The following is a 20,335-nucleotide window of genomic DNA, read 5'->3' on the forward strand; positions in this document are numbered from 1 at the left end:
TATCAGTACTAGTTCTCTTTAATAGCAAATTATTTTTAAAAGTAAAAGCAAAAAAATTCTTAAAAAAACCCTCAGAATTGTTGTACATAAGCTTAATAAAATAACATTGCATAAACTTTACAAAATAATGTATTTCTCAGGTAAAACTGAGTTAAGCCATCACACACAGCAGATCATGACAGAGAAACTACAAGCAAGACCACCTGTATCATTTTTGTTTCATTTCTACTAGAATTATTTGTTAGGCATAAACAGTTTCCCTAAATAAAAGAACCTGATACAAAATTCATGCTGTCAGTGTTGCAAGGTGAATGATAAAATGGTTATATCTCTATTTCCAAACAGTCTGATTTGCGTTTCTGACAAAATATATCCTGTCTTTTTTACAAGAGAACAGAGGGGGAAACATTTTCAAAGTTGAGTAACACTCACAGCAATTTCATGTTCCTATGAAGGCAAATTATAACATTACATTTCCTTAGAATTTCATTTAATCCTTTAAATTATTCCTATTGATATCTGTAAGTATTTTAAGCATGGAAAAAACCAAACTTTTATGGAAAGGAAAGAAATGACAGAAACTGCTGGCATTCAAAAGCTATAAATAGAAACCAACAATAAAGGCATCTGTGTCATTTTACCTCACTATCACCCACAGTTATTTTTTCCATTCTGTTTCAGGCTTTTGTTGTTGTTGTTGGGGGGGAAGAGTTGGTCAGTTTTTACTTCAGCTTAACCATAAATGTCTTTTTACATCCCAGAGAAATCAAATATATTTGAGCATAGGCTTAACTGCTATCATAAAAAAAGGAAGCATGCATACTTTGCTGAAGAGCTTGGCTAAATTAGGAGCTTATTTTGAACTGATCACAAATGCAATATTCCCTCAGATCTTTGTGAGACAGCTCAACAGAAGCTACAGGTTTAATAGACCAAAGGTTTCAAGAAGGTTTCACAGACAATTCAGAGATGCCACAGGGCAAACTGTTCTAACCGTGTTCATGCATTTTTTAACATGTCTTTTATACTTACATTGCCAAAGCACAGAAATATGCTGAAGGATCTCAAAAAATTTCTATTACATTGGAAAAATATACTTAGTAACTAGTAGAAGAAGGGAAGATGTTTGAGTTTCAGTTATGACAAGTGGTTCTCCACATTCCTTCAAACAGTGCTTCAAGTTCAATTTGTTCATAAATGTAATTCTTGTCTTAATGGCTTGAAATCAACAAAAATGACATTAAGTTTCTTGAGTAATAATTTACTAGCATTAACAATAAGGAAACCCACTATTTATTTTGTATAATTAATAAAATTATGCTCAGGGCTGTATTTCTATGAACTACAAATTATTCCCATTACTAACAGAGAGATGATGTGAGCAATGGAATCAATGTCATTAAGAGAACTAATACTGTGGATCAATGCCTTATTTACTAATGCATATTAAGCCACAGCCTATCAGGAGACAGCTTGCTCAAGAGGATGATGACACACAAACATTAAGGCTATGAAAAGGGTTCATAAATGCAATAATTGTTCCTGACTTTTACAGAAAGCTTGGTGGGCTCATCCTGAAGTCTCACATATTAAAACGTCTCCATCAACAGCAATGGTTTCATGGAAATTTCAGTCTGAATTCAGGCATGTGGGGTTTTTTATTTCATTAATAAATCAAGCTTCTCTTAGACTGAATTACAAATCCATTCAAATTCAAATTTTTAAACTAATCTACTATGTACTCTTCCTTTGTTTTTTGTTCATGATGACAGTATTTCACTATTTAGTGCATCAGTGCAGGACAATCAACAAAATTTTCAGTTTTAAATGGAAACAAGCTGCAGTATTGCAGGCTGTCCACATGTATTCATAGTGCTAAATAAGTGCTATATATGCATGCAAAACCTAATAATTCTAATTAATATACTGAAAATAGACTATTTAGTAAAATTGAACTGCTCCCTCATTATAGTAAATCATTTTCTGTGAGTATAAATCCATTAGGTATGGAACATATTCTAGTCATATCTTTAATGTTATGCCTGGAAATTATACCTATCGTGGGGAATTTTAGAGGAAAAACTACACATGTCCTAGTTAAAAGGTAAAAAATAGTTTATTTTCATTAACAAATCGACAAAGAAGTTTTGACATTGAATCTGGGTAGGTCTCTTTTCCTCTCCCTGGAACAGTATAGTTTTAGTAGTTGTTCTGTTGCTGCTAACTATCTGATACCACAGAACAGTTAATTTACTTCTAATACTACTATAAAGTACTCTTGTATTTCCCTCCTCAAATTCTATCATAAAATCTCACCCTGTAAATATAATTCTATGTTCTTCTAGTAGATATAAATGGTTGTTTTTTCATCAGTCCATAGAGCATCATCATCTCACGACTCATTAAGTGGGTACTCAACCTTCCTTACCAATCACAAAAAGATAACACTTTATTTAAAGTGTTATCTTTTTTCATTTTGTGCCCATTACATTTTTCTTCTTTATGCAACTGCTGCATAATCATTGCTCTGGTCATTCTTTTCACTTTCTTGTGGGCTGGTGACTGTCACTCTTGGACTTGTGGATGTTTTTTTAAGATCGGGATCAACCTCAGGAAAAAGAACAGGCACTGTTAACGTCATCAGGTACCAAAGATTTCACTTCATTTCAATACAGCATTAAGCATCTCATATTAAAATTTCCACAAGGTATTCTTAATGTGAAAAAAATGTTTTCCAACAGTGATCATGTTAAAATTTTAATTTATTTTACACTTATATATCTTCCAAAGGAGAAAGCACTCACATTAGAGGTTCCCCCTTACAGTTCTTTCATCAAGCATCCAGTTACACACATATGCATTTAAAGTGAATGCTCACTCACTTTCTCCATTTACAGAAATAACTTCAATTTACCTAAAAAAAAAAAAAATCAAATATATGAAGCACCGAATAAATTCAGAGCCCAAGAAAGTGTCATGTTACTCAGCTCTTTCAATTGAAAAATATTTTTGTGTGTCATACAGGAACAAAAAAAGCCCAGTTGCAAAGTGCAAGAAACCATTACCAGTGTCACAGGAAGCAGAAGAAGAGACTCTTTTTCAGCAGCCTCAGGGCATGGAATGTGCAGCAATTTGCTCTGCTTCTGACACTCATGAATCCCACTCTCCCCAGGCCTGGATTCTCCCCATCAAACAAAATATTTTGTTTCCCTCACTCTGTGAGCTGGTCAGTTCATCTGACAGTCAAGGGAGTTCTCCTTATTTAGGTGGGTTGGATCCCTCCATCTAAGCCAACAGCATGTCACCATGTATACTAAATTAACACGATATTTGCTATTAAACTGACTAAAACCCCTTGCTTTGAAGGATCTTGTCCATATCCACTGTATTTTTAAATTTCTAAGAAGAAGAGATGAAATTTCCACAAAGCAATGGCAAAAGCTCTTTATGAAATGCAACTTTTGTGAAAGTCAATTAATCAAAATAATGAGGCACTGGTGTCATGAACACACCTTTCTGCTCTGTCCAAATAGACAAAGTAGTGTAGAAATATATAATGATTCTGCTTTTCTGGAAATTGCAATATATTTTTTTCCAAAATTCAGCATACTAAGGAAAATCAGAGATGCAAATTCATCAAATAGTGAGAAACATCTGCTCTCTCAGTTGGAGGGCATATGATGTAATTACTGATGTAACTGATCTACACAGATGAAAAACAGCTTTTCCACAAACTGAAATTCTCATAAATGGTCGGAGGACTTTTATCAGAAATTCACTAATTAGAGATCAGATGAAAAGCATAAGGCTGAGATGAATGAGGAATAATAACATAAGAAAAACAGTTTGAAAGAATAAATACTCACCTGGTTCTGACTGCCAGAATCCTCTTTTCTTTCTTCTTCAGGTTGAAGATCATTTTGGTAGTTCAAATGCTCCATTCCCTCACCATTTCCTTCATGGTTTTTGCCATTTAAATAGATAGGTTCCTTTTCCTCTGCTTGGCCAACATTCTGTGTTTCTCCTGCTTCATCTTCATAATTTTCATTTAACTTCTTTCCATTTTTTTCCACTTCAATTCTTTCTTTAATAGTTTCCCCACTTTCCTCTCCAGTCACTTCTGGATATTCTCTTGCATATGCCTCCTCTCCCCTGTCATTTTCCTCTTCTACATTTTCTTCTTCATCTACAGTTTCTGCTGGTCTCTGGTGAAAGGAAAAGCAGCAGCATTATGAGGCATTTTAAATCAGAATGCTCCATGCAATTCTGAAACATGACAGACATCAAATTCCTAAATACATCATTACTGAGGAATAAGTATGCCAATTTGAGGTTTGTCTACATGGACTGAAAACTATGTTCCTGTACTTACACCTTATAATGCCCTTTTACTCTTCTTTTCCAAAATGTGTTGGTGAGATTTAAAAATATTACACAGAGTTTGATCTACTTGACCACACTCAAAACAACTGGAATAGCTGAATTTAATTGACACCACAACAGTTTACTCTGTTTCATCTCTTCCAGGTTCTCTGACTTTCTAGCATTTAGTACATACTTGTTTATAGAGTCCTGTCACAAGAAAATACCATGTATTACTTGCCCACAAACTGTTCCCCAAGAAGCATTTTATCTGTGGACCATGACCATCGGTCTTGTCTTCTCTGAATACACAAAGTAGTTCAAGAGATGAGGTAGACCTACCACTGGTCACTTCCAAGATACCATTCTCCTTCCCAAAGGTCCCTGCATAGGGTGGATTGGTTAGTTTTTGCTGGACGTTTGGCAGCAATTTTTTCCTACACAGAATTAGACCAGCAGCCAGAAGGAACAAGATCTTTTGTCACCTTGTAGAAGAGTTATCAGAAACTCGTTATGGATAAAGTTGCTGGCAGCATCATCTCATGACAGCCTGGGAGACGGATGCACAAATTGCCTGGTCTTTGTTATTTGCCTTCCAGTTTCAGCTTAGAAGAGTCACATGAGTATTCAGTCCACCAACGCTCCCACCTGCTAAGATTACTTACATACTTGTGCTGAGGCATGAATGAAAATAAAGTGAAAAAATCCCACAGGACTGACAAGGTGTCTGCCTCCCACCCAGCCTCATCAGACTCTATATCTAAAGGAGACAAACTGAGAGCAATAGATTATCTCTTAATCAAAACTGTTTGGAATTTACTGTCCTCAGTATCTCCTTTATGCAAGCAGCGATCTGCGACAGAGAAGTTGTCTTCTAAAAATTTATTTTCCTCACTAATCATAACATTTCAAAAGAATTCTCTCATCACCTTCAATGTATTAATAGGAGCCAGTTCCGTAAGATCAAGAATTTATTGAAGCCTCTTGATGAAACATCTTAGTTTTCCTTTGATATCTAAGGAGCAACATATGACAACTTTATTATGCCAGTGCACAATGTCATATTGGCACAGCTGCAAAAAGAGCAATTTACTGTGTTGCAATAATTCACAAAATATGGAATTAACAGGAATACTACATGGGTACACAACCAGGTGAATAATAGCTCCAGAAGTGACTTTTGAAGTTTGGTCATATCTATGTGTTTTTTATTCAAGCCTTTCTGACTCACTTTCATCTAGTAACATCAAACTGGCCTTATTACCACTGAAATAAAAGTTTAACAAGCCAAGTTCTTTACAGAAACCTTCAAAGAAGGCAAAATCAAATTTGATCCAACCTTCATAACCTGCAGTACATAAAGATAGCAGAGAATCTGTAGATACGTAAATTCTCAGAAGTTACCTGCTACTCTTAGACATGTTATCTACTAATTTTCTTTCAGTCTGCTAAGGAAATTAGCAGCTCTGGATTCTGACCACAAACAGGGGGTGGGACTAATTACACGCACCAGACACCACTAGCTAAAAATGTGTTTGGTTTTACTCAATGACACCTACTTGCTAGGACATTACACACACTAAATGAAGAGAGGATAAGAAAAGTCAACACATACTTTCTCAGTTAACTATTGTAGTCATCTAAGACATTACCATTTCCAGCTATTTGGTAGTGGGCACAAGCAGAAGTGAATATATGCTATTCCCTGCATGGCTTTAGTATGGTGGCTCATTCTGGACTGCAGAAGAAAGTGTGTAGGCTTTATGCCATGGTGTAAACATATGTATCCCAATGCTTTAACTGGTTTCACTGCTGTGGAAGCAGTCTTTGGCATGGAAGCACAATGGACATTTGAGGGACAGTGACTTCCTAAGTGCTAGACTAGCTAGACTCATTTAACCATATGTGTCTAAAATAAGTGTGAATGCAAATTTTTGAAGTTAAATCTGAGCAACATAGAATATAAACACAGCATTGTTGAACTATACCCAGAAACTCACTGAAAGCTCACAGAGCATAGTACTGGCATGAAATAGCATTCAAATTTTAACTCATTTAACTTGACCAAGCAAGCTAAATTGCAAGAAAAATAATTGTAGAAAACAAAATGAGTAGACAACTCCCATCAGTGCAAATATCATGTTTTTATAGTAACTGAAAATTTTGAGACAGCTGAGCATATTACTACAATGTCATTATTATTAGAGACAAAAAGAAAAAGGCATGTTCTCAGCTAATAATTGGAAGGCAAAACACATTCTTCATTTAATCTCCTTTCAAGCTACAAAACATAAGAATAGACATTTTAAACAAGTTAAAAATCAACATTGATTCAGAGTAAAAGACTTTTCACAAGGTAATCTGAAATGTAGTATGGTTCCCTCTGCATGCAGAGTCAAAGGTAGCCTTTCAAATGTGGATACGACCACTGACTGTGCATTTCAGACTGCACAGCAGACCTAAGACAGGACTGTAGGGAGGAAGGCTAAAATCACTCACCAAACAGTACATTTCTCTTTACATAAAAAGGTGTGATACTTTCTATTGAGATATTATTGACCTATTCGCAAATTAGCATTCTCTATTTTAAGTACACTTTCTTCACTGAGAAAGAGATATACTTAGAAAATTTTGGATTTTTCATATTTAGGGAAAGAGAATGTTTATCTGCACATATGCATGCACAGAAGAAAACAGAAAAAGGGAGAAAACCAGAGGTCTTAATAGTGCAAAGCCTGTAAATGATGCACATACTTAACTTTATCTTCTTGAACAGTTTCAGTGATAGCAGTGATCCTGAAATAGTGAAACAAAGCCTACATTAAAGTACTTGGTGGGGCAGGATGTAATTCAAAGTCCCCTGAAGTAATTTGGAACCTTTTCCTTGAATTTGATACAGTCCAGCCACACCTGCACTACAACTGCACAAATTGCCTATGCACCAAAATTACCACAGACTGTGCTCCCTCAGTCAGAATAAACCAGGATGGGCACACTGAAAGCAAAACAGGTATGCTGACTGAGACCTACCTATCCTTGCAGAAATTATCAGATTCAAGTCAGCAACGACCTTGTACACTGATGTGGAAGCACTGACATTTCCCATCCTTATTTTTAGCTTTTCATCAGTCACCTTTTAAATAATCAAAATATTCTCAGTCAGAACTTCCTGAATGGAATGAATTGGATGGACAGCCAAGACAGATGTGGGACTGCTCTTGTTGCTCAGAAGTCAAGAGTTTAGCCTTTGGCCATTGTTGGCTCACAGGAAGTTTACCCTCATATCTGTGGTTCCTATAAAAGCTCAGGGCAACTCAAATCCAGAGAAACAGCTCTGGATATATCTCCAGGCCTGAGTGCCTCTATCACCTCTATGTAACACAGTTATCATAAGGATATCAAGGATCAGAACAGAGAACAAAAGGCACATCAAAAATTCATGTTGATGACAACCAGCCAGTTGTAGCCCAGTGTAACTGAACATGGATACTGTAATGAACTACAGAATAAATGTTCCTGCATTAGTTTAGTCCTGTCTGCACACCTCAAAAAACAACAGCACAACTTGAACATGGACTGGAGAAGCATTCCTATTCCTTAAGATAATTTTCACAAGCAAGTGAGTTCTAGAGCAGGGAGCTTTTCCAGTCACTGCGCTAGATTATCCTCATTCCTCCTACAGGTAGAACTAATCATAATAAGGTTTGTAATTTTGCCTTTTGAATGTCAGAAGAAAATAGGAAGTAACCTTCCTTTTTGCATTGCTGGCTTCATCTTTTAAGCTTTTGAATTTCATGCTTGAAAGCATATTACTTAAAATAACTAGTTTTCAAACCATACCTGTGTGAAAGTGAGAACAGTTCTTTCCTTGTCATGGACTAGCAATAAAAAGACTCACTGACAAAAGACTTGTAGATGTACATTGAAAAGCACATTTAACCAAAGGCATGCAGAAATACTGAAGCAGTTCTCAGCTTCTTGCTGGAAATACAGGCCCAGCTCGCCTTCTGGAAACCACCTGACTTAACCAACAGGGTGATGAGAAACAGAACCAGTTTCATTTTGCATTCAAGAAGTATGATTGCTTGACAGTATTTTTAATCTCAGCAAATACAGAGCCTTTAAAACAGAAAGACGTATTCTAATTACACTGATCATGCTATCCTTCATTAAGAGCTATATTACCAAATACCATCATCACTCAAAAGTAGTAAGTCAGGAAATCTTCAGACATTGAAGCATTTGGCTTCTTTTCCTCTAGGGATGCTAATGCAAACCTCTCAGAAGGTTTGTATATGACTGATACTGAAAAGTGCAGTATCACAAATCATTTAAGGCAGAAATTATTTTGTACCATTAATACAAAACATAATTTTGCTTTATTGAAGTAGTTTAGAAATGTTTACTTGGCTAATGGTCACAGCACACAAATAATAAGGTAGACAGCAAAAATCTTAATGGTCATGAAGAGCAGCATGAATACATCTCACAAATGCAGTAACAGGAACACTTGACTTCGATTGCAGCAAAGCTCTCCAGAACTGAGCTCCCTTGCTCCTACTCAGGAATGTTTTGTAGCAGCACTGCACAGATTCCAACAGCAAAACATTTTGTTCCTGAACCAGAAAGTGTTGCTAAGTGACAGCAGCCCTCTTCTTTTCCACATCATTTACAAAACCCAGGCTCTTAAAAACAAGCAAATGGATAGTTAAGGTGCACCCGTCTTACACTTCCTACATAGTTCCCATATTTGCACAAAATGCACTGTTGTTCCTGAAGGCAAAAAGTCTTTATCTCCACGACATTTAAACTCCAACTTTTTAATGAGATGGATGCCATTTTTTTTAAAGCACATACTCCACAGAGTCTAATTTTTCATAATGTCACAGCACCCAGAAGTCCAACTAGAATGAATGAAAACTAAAGAACTTGAAGTGTAGAAAAAACAGCTTTTCAAACTTAGTTCATTGGTTTCATTGTCTATAACTGCAAGCATACTTCATTCTTTAATCCTAATGCAGCCATGATAAAGAAGCCAGCATCTTTGAGCACTGCCCTCTGGGGGATGTCAGAATAAGATGGATGTAGACCTCTCCTATAAAGACAGGCTCAGAGTGTTGAGGGTGTTCAGTCTGGAGAAGAGAAGGCTGAAGGCTCACAGCACCTTCCAGGGCCTGAAAGGGGTCTTAGTGAAATCTGGAGAGGATCTTTTTACCAGGGTATGTGGTGACAGGACCAAGGGGAATGACTTCAAACTGACAGAGGGCAGGGCTGTAGTGGCTATAAGGAAGAAATTTTTTACTGTGAGGGTGGTGACAAACTGGAACAGCTTGCCCAGAGAAGATACAGATGCCACATCCTTGGAAGTGTTCCAGACCAGGATAATGAGTCTCTGAGCAACCTGATCTAGTGAAAGGTGTCCCTGCCTGTGGTAGAGAGGTTGAAATGAGATGATTTTTAAGGTCCTTTTCAACCCAAACCATTCAAAGATTTTATGATCTTATAATAAAATTAGAAAAACATTCTCTAATATGTTACTAAGTCAAAAATACTTTTTCCCATCTACTTCAGTGATGCTTACATTTATTTTTCCCCACAATATTTTGCATGCAAATTTTTCAATAAAATTTGCCTAAGCTTCACTTCCTATAATATAGTATGATCTGCTGAGCATACCTGTAGATAATGAGAACACTGTTAAGCATTTTTAAAAGTGTCCTACTGAGACTGTAAAAATACAATTTAAAGCAAGTAAGTTATGCAATTTGAGAAACTGCCTGCACTAGGATTGCTGAAATTTTTGAAAACAGGGTTACACAGAGGAAACTTTTTTCAAAGTGGTATCAAAACTAGTTTTACAAGAGATTTGCACTTCACTCAGAAAAAGTGAAGGCCCTTCAACTGTTGGCCACACAGATGCCTGACCTTTAAAGACAAGGTCAGGTATTGCTACTACAACTTCATAAATCACAGTCACCCAATGATGCCTTGAGAAAGTGCTCTTTTACAGCCCAAGGTGTGTCCATTAGGGCCTTTTAATAAATACCTACTTTATTCTTTAACTCTGTCTAGCCTCTGTTCTTGGTCAGCCTTCTCAAGGCACCACAGAAACCCTCCCTTCTGCAAGGAGGGAACTGCAAGGAACCAATCAGAGTAAGTTTTCCTATCTCACACAGACAAACAATAACAACATTAAGTGTAAATCAGTGGAGCTGAAAGAAGAACATGCAGTGGAAAATATTATCTGCTGGCTTGTCAGCATTCCAAATTCATAAGGCTTAAATTACAGCTGCATCATTTGTAGCAAAATTTGAGGATAAGAAGTTCTGCATGCAATCTTTCCAAATGCCATTTTGAAATTCTTACTGATGAAGTACAAAATGTTTCCTCATGAAATATTGTAGCCTTTTTAATCAAAGAATGTCTCTTCAAGCAGTCAGCTTCTTGTAATGTTGAATCAACATAAACTTTAACATTTTGCCTTTGGCAATGAGGAAGATAAATATTTTATTCTGCTCACTGAGGTGAATCTTGGTCTCTAATGCAAAATGTGTACTCCATAATGAAAACTGCAAATGAAAGGTGCAAATTTTCTGCTACTGATGATATATTCCAGCTCCAGCTCACCTAGGGGAGATACACAATCTCACATCACATCACAGCCCAGAAAATGTGAAATAATGAATGGAGGACTGCATTAATCAGTGGACATGTCTGCAAAAGTGGAAAGTAAACAGATAATGAAAGAACCGAGAATGTGAACATCTACAGAAAAAGTCCAAACCAGTGCCTGTTAGATAAATTTATCACCAACTATTTTTTAGAAATAAACATAGAAGGAGAGAACCAGATGAGGAATCTAGAGGGGGAAAATAACCCAAATAACAAACCAAAAGCCAAATGGAGTCTCTTTCTACATCACATCTTAATAGCCAGTATCATATACCCCATGGTGAACCAGGCTGGCATGACAACATGAATTCCTTATGGGGTCATACACTGGGTAACTTCAGGTCTCATAACTCTCCTGCTTACTCCCAAGGGCTTGGCAAGGAAATACAACCATGCTTATGGAAATGGATAAATAAGTGCAAACTTGCAGTGTTATTTCAGTATTATCACTAGAAATTGCTGCTTTTGTATTTTAGAACTTACACAGTAGGAAAAAAAAAAAAAGAGTAGGATTTTCTGAAAGCTTTAAAGGTAGAATTTTTTTCTCTCAAAGTTACTTTGAATTTATTTGCATTATTACTAGCAAATTCAAAGTAACACACTTAATTACTATCTCCAGTAAGAAACTACTATTGTTTTGCTGTCTCCCTGTTATTCCCTTGCTATTTGCACAACTGATTTCATAGTCTGTCATCAGTCCCCATTAATGCTGACACAGTGATGCAAACAACCAACATGAAGTAAGCCTGCATGTCAAAAGAAGAAACTAATCATTTTGTATTTGGGAACTGAAGTCTTGGTAGAGAATGTAGAACAGAAAGGTCTAGTTTGGTTTAAGGCAAAATATTCATTTTTTTCTTCCTTGATGTTCAATTACAACTGTCAGCTAGTCTGGAGTAAAGCAAACCCTGTTCTTTTAATGTGTTTTCAGCTGGCAGATAGCCTTTTACAGAACAGGACATAAGTGAGAGTCTAGCCAGTATAACGCTAGGTTTAGTTAATGGCTAATCTGGCATTTGTTCAACTGTGTATTTCAAACAGCAAGACAGAGAAGGTGCATAAAAAGAAAAAAAATATGAAGCTCTATCTTCACCACCTCATTTATGTGGCTGATGGAAATGATAGCCTATCAGAAGTGTCAGCATTCTAGTGAAAGCTGGCATGTAAATATTTATGCATTATGCAAGATAGTCAAGCCCTGGCTGGCTGTCCTTTCCCGTATTTCTAGCAATAACAGACACTGCAGTGCAGATAAGAAAAAGCAAAAAAGCTTTACATCATATAATTTAAAACAATTTAAAATAGTCATTAATATGAACCTTAATATACAAAATGCTAAATTCTTCTAAGGTTAGAGAGACCTTAGTTATCTGGGAATAAAAAGTGCTTGCACACGAATACTCAGAAGGACATTGCTTCTTGTGAGATTACTAAGGAAACTATACATCAAGCTTTAACATTATATATAAACCGTGACTTTTTTTGGAATAAATTTTGGTGCTTTGTTTGGCTTTTATGGAAACATGGAAATCAGACCATTCATTGTGCATGACTGATTTTTTAAATATCTTTTCCCCATCAAATATACCTGCTTGCAGTTCCTTGTCCGATAGATAGCAAAATCTGTTGGTAGCAAGTGAAAAATATTTCCATCTGAACATGATGAATAGACCTTGGTACATGAGCTTACAGGTATTCAGCAAGTTCCTAGCATTGCAAGCTTGCCAGCACATCTGATGCTCACTGGCAACTGTGTGAACAGTTCCATTGCCAAACAGAGAAGTGGTAGTAGAGAGGTCTTTCCCTCCCTAGGAATGGTCACCATTCATGGGCAGAGGCAAACTGGTGAGACACACAGAGCTACTGCCTGTGCTGTAGGACCTCTGTGGAGAAGTAAGGCAGCTGTCTCCAGGGTTGGATTTCATATGAATTGCAGTCAGCTAAAAAACTAAGGCCTGACAACCCAATTTACACAGCCAAATGTTCTACACTACCCAGAGGAATTCTTTACACACCTCCAGAGGCCAATAAATAGGCTAATAATTTCTGAATTTGATTATTACACTGTCAAGACCAGAGTAGGATGTGCTTCAGAATGTCATAAGAAACAAAGATTAAGACAACAGCCGGCATGTTCTTCCCCAATGTCAGTGCTATCAATATAACAGAACACATCCTAATTATCACCACACCCCACCAGGACAACCCCAATTAACAGGGCTGATGAGCCCCGTGGTGTTCATCATAATAAGACTTTGAGACTGGGGCAGATATATGCTGTGAGAAGACACAGCTGTAGTATTCCTTTTATCAGGGACCAAGACAGTCATGTTCTTGTTGCCTCTATCACCTGGTTCATGTGTCTTCAAGAACAATACCTATAAAATAGCTGAGCAACATTCCTTCCCATTGAAGTGAATAAATAATTAGAATGATCCTTCTTAGCAACAGGAGCCTAAGATAAAAAAATCTATATTTTTTTTAGATGGTACAGTGTCAATCTTCAAAGTGACTAATAAGTTCATACAATATCTATTTCCCCTCAGGTATTGTTTTTAAAAGCAGAACACAAGCTAAAGGTATATATGGCTAGTATTCTTTTACACAATCAATTGAAAAAAAAAAAAAAACAACCAACTAAACATTAAGCACTATTTAGTAAGCAATTAAATTGTGTCATAAGTTCTAGCCCGTAAACTTTTTTGTTTGTTGCTGTGCTGAACTTTCTCCTGTTTCTAAGCATCTCTCTTCTGCTACGAAGGACTCAAAGCTGGACAAATACTCTAGATGCAACCTCAGACATCAAGAGAGATAATCAGTGACTGATGTGCTGGCTGTGCTTTTGCTAGCCCAGCCTGCATATTCCACCTCATCCCCACAGGGAGCACTGCCGACTCAACTTGCCAACCACAGGAGCTTCATGGCCCTTTCTGCAGCTCCTTTCTAGCCCATCTGTGTCAAGACTGAACTGAGACTTAACTGCACTACAGTTGCTCAACTTTGTGCCTCTCTTTCTTGTGGAAGTTCATGAGGCTCAAGTCATCCTATTCCTTCAAGCTGTTGAGACATTTCTGCATTCACTTGATAATGACAACTGGACCTGAATAAGACTGTGTCCCACACCATCATCTGTGTTACCCATGAACATACTATAATGTCTCAGATCCAGTATCAAACCCTGAGGACCACCATATGTAAATAGGTGCCAGTTAAATCTCAACCAGCTGACCTTTTAAATTTCACCAAACCAGACGGCTTTTCACCTACCTTTTAGCCCACAAATTCACTCCCTACCCTCATTAAGAATATTTTCCTCCCCATACTTACCACACTTCTTCCAATTTCTGCTACAAATACAGAAGTCTAAACTGAAAGCAAGATAAATGACAGTAACTGCTGTTACTGTTAAGTTCAATTTATCTATTCCTGGTATTATTTCAGTCCATAGGAGTGCAAATCTAAGTACAAAAAGGGAGATATAATCTTATATTTAGTTGTCAAGACCTTTTTATTGAACATAAATCTTAGGACTAAAAAATTGGCCAACAAAGCACCATGTTGCTCCAACAGAACAAAGTGCTGTCAGCTTTAACAAAAATTGGATAAATCAGCACCTGTTGTGGTCCAGGACTGGAGGAATACTGCTCTACGTATAAAGAGACTGCAACTCAGGTGAGCTCTCAGAGCAGTTCTGAAGCTGATGAAGAGGTAACTGACATTTGACATATTAACACAGAAAGGGAGATTTGATAAAGCTGCCAAAAAAGAAGCAGTATTGTTGAGCTTACAGTCATGCCCAAAGAATTATGTTGTACGCTTGAAAGAAATTGAGGAAAGAGAAACAACACAATCTGTAATCCTAAAAAAAAAAAAAAAAAAAAGAAGAAGCAAAGCCATTTATTTAAAGCTTGATCCCTACCTGGTCCAATGGAACTTCCACAAGAGTATCTTCATCTTCTTGCACTTCTACTGCCCCCCACATTTCAGACCCCTCTTCTCTGGCTTTGTAAATATCTTCACCTTTAATGGGAAAGATAGAGTGGAAAGAAGTGAAGTCCAATGGTGACACAGTGTGGCTCAACTACTGAACTGCACATTCAATTTTGCTTCTGAGAACAGCTTTCTGAGCTGACCCGTCATTCCTCATACAGTTCTTTCAAGGAAGTCTTCAGTGTCCCATGACTATCAATGTGTTTTTCTTTCCTTTTAACAACAAATATTTACATACTATACCACTTGAGCAAGGGGGGAGAAAAGACAAAGGGAAAGGGAACTGAACAAAGTCCTGGATCTGAAGTTCCTTCACTTTGGGCAAAGGTTCAGAGTGAATCCAAACTAGATACATTACAACAACAACATAATACTTCTGTTTCTACAGTCAATTATAGTATCCTTTAGTAATGAGCATTATAACATAACATCTATCAAAAATGTCAGTCTCTGAATCAAAATCAAACATGCTGAATCAGGTTATGGTTAAAAGATTAAGATAAACAGTTGGATTAGTTCTACGCCTCAACTCTGGGCACATGCATGTAGATCTATGGTTGAAAATCCATATCTGCATTAAAAAGCATGTACTTCTGGAAAACAAGGATTAACAGTTATATTTTGCAAAGATTTTACACCATTTAGTTTAAGTAATTTCTTTTTCCTGAGTATAAGAAGTAACTAAAGGTCTTTGAAGTTTCCAGCACAAGTCTTACAGTATCAGCTAATTAGGAAAGTGACTATAGGTACCTACAGAAAACAATTTCCAAGTGATGCATGATCCTCTGTATTTTTCCCTAAACTGAAAACAGCCCAGAAAATAAAGGCACAAGTTACTCCAAATCATCTCTCTCCATTGATCTAGGAAAGATGAAGATGTGTCCATATCAAACATAATATGTAACTACAGTAAGAAAGACAAAAAAGTATTTCCACTGTTTCTGACTGCCTCCTAGTTCTTCATAAAAGGATCTGAACTTGGTAATATCAATTGACTATGCAAATTGATCTACATTGCTTCATGCTGCTAAATGAACATCTTTCGTGTAGCACAGAACCACTTTGGTGGAAAAATAATTAATAAAACCACAAGACCTAGAGATCTCCAGAGTCCATCCATGTAAAAACTCAGCACTGACTACTCTGGTAGTTTTCCAGTTACTTTCTCATCACTATGAGAGCGAAGAGAAAAGTTTCTGAGGCACCATACCACTGCAAATGGCTGACTGGAGGGGAGGTGCCAGATAGCCTTGGACAGTGGTCTGACAGCCACTGCCCAAAGGACCAGAAATGAGGGCCATTCTCACAGTCTGAAAGGAAGAGGCAGAAATGGGGGTTTCTATGGCACAACACAATGAAATTATGAAGTGGTACCCAGGAGAGAGATTTCCTGATGGACAAAGCAGATTGATTACCCAGGCAACAGTCATGCTGGAACCTCCCCACCCTACCAAAAGATCTATACTACTCGTCCTCTGAAAGTATCCCTGTTGGAAACACCAGAGGGCTCTTAGCATCATTGGTTGGACTCTTATCCTAAATAACTCACATGTTTTTCAAGACCTCCTTTTCATACTTCACATGAAAATAAAAATTTTCTTTTTTAATTTCCCTTTTCTTGGGCTTTATTAAATACAATGCATATGCATGGATGTTCCATTGAAACCAACTGAGGACATTCAATACTTGATGGCAGTAAGATAAATCTTGGACAATCTACCTCTATATATCTTGTTACAAATCCTCTTTGACACAAGACTTGTTTGGGTTTTTTGACAAAATCAGCAACAAAAACATGGAGTGGCTGAGAATAACAAAAAAATGCATCTGAACAGATGCTACTTATACTTTTTCAAATAATCAATGTACTTCACACTTCCCATTTTTCTGAGCTCTGTAAGAGACAGAATGTTCATTTCTCTTACCTGGTAGGATCATTGTTGCCTCTCATCATGGGCACTTGAGTTATAGATTTCCACCATATTCTGAGAGGAAAACATAATGTGTTCCCTAAAAGCCACCACGAAGACTGTCCTATTTCAAGGCCTTCCCCTAAGTATGTAAGAAAATAGCCTTGCCCTAGATTCCTTGGCTCAATGAATTACAAAAAGTCAACTCAGTGTCTGAAAGAACTGTATTTAATATCACCAGCCTTCCATTTAGACTTTTATGTAATAACACCTTGCCTTCAAGGTCCCCAAGTCTTTCAGCCAAAATGGGGACTGTCTGGTCTCTAGAGGTAAGAAGGATTTTGGTGGAGAGGAAATTACTCCAGGGCAAAAGGAGAAGTACAAGGGAGATGAATATGTGTTATCCCTGGAGGCCAAATCTACTCAAGAGCTGAGGATTCTCAATTTTAAAGCACGTCTTCTTAGAAGAGCAGATCAGGCTCAGGGCCATGCTGAACAACCCAAGGAGACAGACGTACAGTATTTTGAAAAGACTTATTCATGGAACCAGAAGGGAGCAGGAGACAGGAAAGAAGGCTGTAAGTTTCAGAAAGGAATCATATTTCTCATTTAAAAGAGAGTGCCCATAAAGGTAGTAACAGTAGGATTTCAATAAGCAATATCTGAACTCTCCATGGAATTTCCTCCAAACACTTTCTATCAGGCGCTTGCACAGAAAGCTGGTCATAAATGAAAAGATATTAGTTGAAAAGAACTCTGCACAACACTGCAGCATCTCTCGAGGATACCACTGTTCATTGTCTTCCACATAAAGCATTCTCAAGAGAAACTGCACTCCTGTTCTTCCACAGACTGAAAATATTATTTAAGGAAAACAGACCATTTACAAAAAAAAAGGAAATTAATTATTTACCTCTGCACAAACATAAGAGAATGGAAGACAGATGTCCAAAATATGTGTATAGTTGGGGAAGGAATTAAAACACTTAGGTCTGAAATGTGCCAAAAGAGATGAAGATAAAAATGACACTAACTGGAAAATGGGGAAGTTGTAATACTTGGACAAAAAGTTCCAAAGGAAATGGAAAGGAATGCAATTAGTCTTACATTAAGACACACACTGCTGTTTTTTGTTACAATAAGTGAAAAGAAATACAGAAATTGCAAAATAATTTACATAAAATAAATTTGAATAAATGGAGCATTATGAAAATATCTTAAAATGTTAACATATTAGCATTGCTACTCTGCAGCCACAAGTACACTTTCTGCATGTGAAGTTACAAATATCTGGATGATGGAAGCTGAGTGAAAGGCCAACACATTTCTTGTTTGCTTGATTCTGTGTCAAGATCTTGTCAACAGGGGTTTGCAGGCCACATTAATCACAATTATCGGTGCTCTGAATTACTTCCAAGGAAATGTTTTCAGTTGGGTAACTTTGCCTCATATTTTATAGATAATGCTTTTTGGTTTAGGGAAAAAAAAGTATGAAAAAATCTTATTGATACAATATTTCACATCTCTTGTCTGAATCATTAGTCACTTTCTTCACATGTCTAAGGGAGAAAAAACAAGAAAGCATTTTAGAAAATGCCATAAATTACATTAAAAAAAAATTTTTGCAAGTCTTCATCCTGTATTGTTATCGGCTTCTATTGCAATCTCTGCTGAAGCAGAAATATGTGGTGCACCTTGCTGAAAAGAAAAATTACAGCCCTTCCTTTAAATGGAACATTTATGACTACTCTGAACTGTTCACACAAAACTGTACATTAAACATGCTCCTCTTTTATGTGTCAGCTCTGATTTTCTTTTGCCTCAAACTACCTGAGAACTGACCTAAGACAGGGCGATGACAACACTGGGGCAGAAGAGCTCTGAAGGGGGGCAAGAAAGGAAGGCATGTCTCCCTGCAGCATTGCTGCTAAGTACAAACAGAGGATTTATTTCAGTTAGGTTCTCAGTTCTCCATGCCACAGCAAGTGTAGCTTCTGCCAAGAGACCAAGCAAAATATTATTGAAAGTTTTGGGATTTCTGTGAGGATATTTTTCCGTGGTGTCCAGACAAAAATAAGATACTGGAGTTTTTCACTGCATGACAATAGATTACCTTGAGCCAAAAATCAGCACTATTTTTTATACCCTAAACAGAGAGAGCTAGGTAACTGAAATATCTCCTGTTATTTCTGATTGTCTTAAAGCAGGGAAATGTTCAGCAACTTAGGTAAAAAGGGGGAAGAAGAACCTGCAGAAGAGCAAAGAACAGAGCATTCAAAAGGAGCAGCCAGGTGAGAGAGAGAATATGCAGAGGCTGGAGGATGGAGACACTGAGGGAGATGATAAAGGCACAGTGATGTTAGAAAAAATATGTGGAATTAGGAACTGTATAAGAGCAAATAGAAATATGAGGAAATACTGGTGAGAATAAGGGAAGCAGTGGGGTTCAATGCACTGACTGGAAGGCAGAAAATTGGCTGTTAGGGAGTAGGAGAGTAGAAGATTGAAAGAATGAGAGGGGGGGAAAAAACAAGTCAGCAGGCACCCAAGCCAATTTAAGCTTCCTAAAAGAATCTTCCTCCAGGAAAGCCTGCTTAGAGGACTGCTGTTGGGCTACTACCTACCAGCAATTGAATGTTTATGTTCCCATGTTACCACACACACAGAAGTGCAGGAAAGAAAACAGCAGTGAGAAAAATGCTCCTTGTTTTCAGGCAGGTATTTTTACTGATTTTTTGTTCATATTTATTTCTTCAACAAACAATACTTATTAAGACTCTGGAGAGTGGGAAGAGCTCTTACAGGGTTTTTCTGGTTTCAGGCTGAAGAGTTGAATGAAAACTGCAACTGTAAGTGCTTTCCTATAGAGTTTCTTTGAGAGCTGTGCTCTCTCCTGCCTCTTCTACAGCTCCACAATCCCACAGAGACAAAGAGTGATGAAATCTCAGGAGGATCCAGATGTTTTAAAGCTCTGAATTCCTTGAAGTCTTGTCAGGGTTATCGGGAAAGGGAACATTTGGAGCCTGGTAACAGCCCTGCCAAGGAAAGGTAACTATTGCCTCAAAAAAGTTATGGACCAACTCAGCCTGTCCTAGGTAAATTCAAATTAAACAGGTGTTGAACCACTGACACCTACTTTATGGCCGACTTCTACAGCTAGAAGCAATGAAGCCACACAAATAGTAAGAAGAGAAATTTTCAGCTGAAAAAGGCAGTGAAATTAGCAGTATGTTACCATTACACTTTGTCTTTGGTAATTAGGCTATGGGTGAGAGAAAGGCACTGTGGCCAGGTTTGGATGAGAATCTTGAGAGGGATAATGACTGGTAAAGAGGGAGTGAGGTTTCTGATCTTGTACTTGACCAAGGTCAATCTCAAAGTAAGCAGCTCAGTACTCAGCT

At 37.3% G+C, this 20,335-nt stretch overlaps 1 protein-coding gene across 2 annotated transcripts in view; it reads right to left on the minus strand.

Annotated features, from left to right (window-relative positions):
• The window catches only part of DCDC2 (doublecortin domain containing 2), a 54,573-nt gene continuing 34,238 nt past the window's right edge, over positions 1-20,335 (minus strand). Inside the window, exons 8-10 of one of the 2 annotated variants that reach the window (XM_030265579.4) lie at positions 14,954-15,054; positions 3,867-4,205; positions 1-2,608 (exon numbers count right to left, since the gene is read on the minus strand). In XM_030265579.4, coding sequence (XP_030121439.4) covers positions 2,501-2,608; positions 3,867-4,205; positions 14,954-15,054 — 548 coding nt within the window. In that variant the 3' untranslated portion in view covers positions 1-2,500. Of the gene's footprint in view, positions 2,609-2,744; positions 2,915-3,866; positions 4,206-14,953; positions 15,055-20,335 lie in introns of those variants that run through there. The other variant, XM_030265580.4, reaches the window with a different exon arrangement.

Source organism: Taeniopygia guttata, chromosome 2, assembly GCF_048771995.1.
Source record: "Taeniopygia guttata chromosome 2, bTaeGut7.mat, whole genome shotgun sequence".
Taxonomy (NCBI): domain Eukaryota; kingdom Metazoa; phylum Chordata; class Aves; order Passeriformes; family Estrildidae; genus Taeniopygia; species Taeniopygia guttata.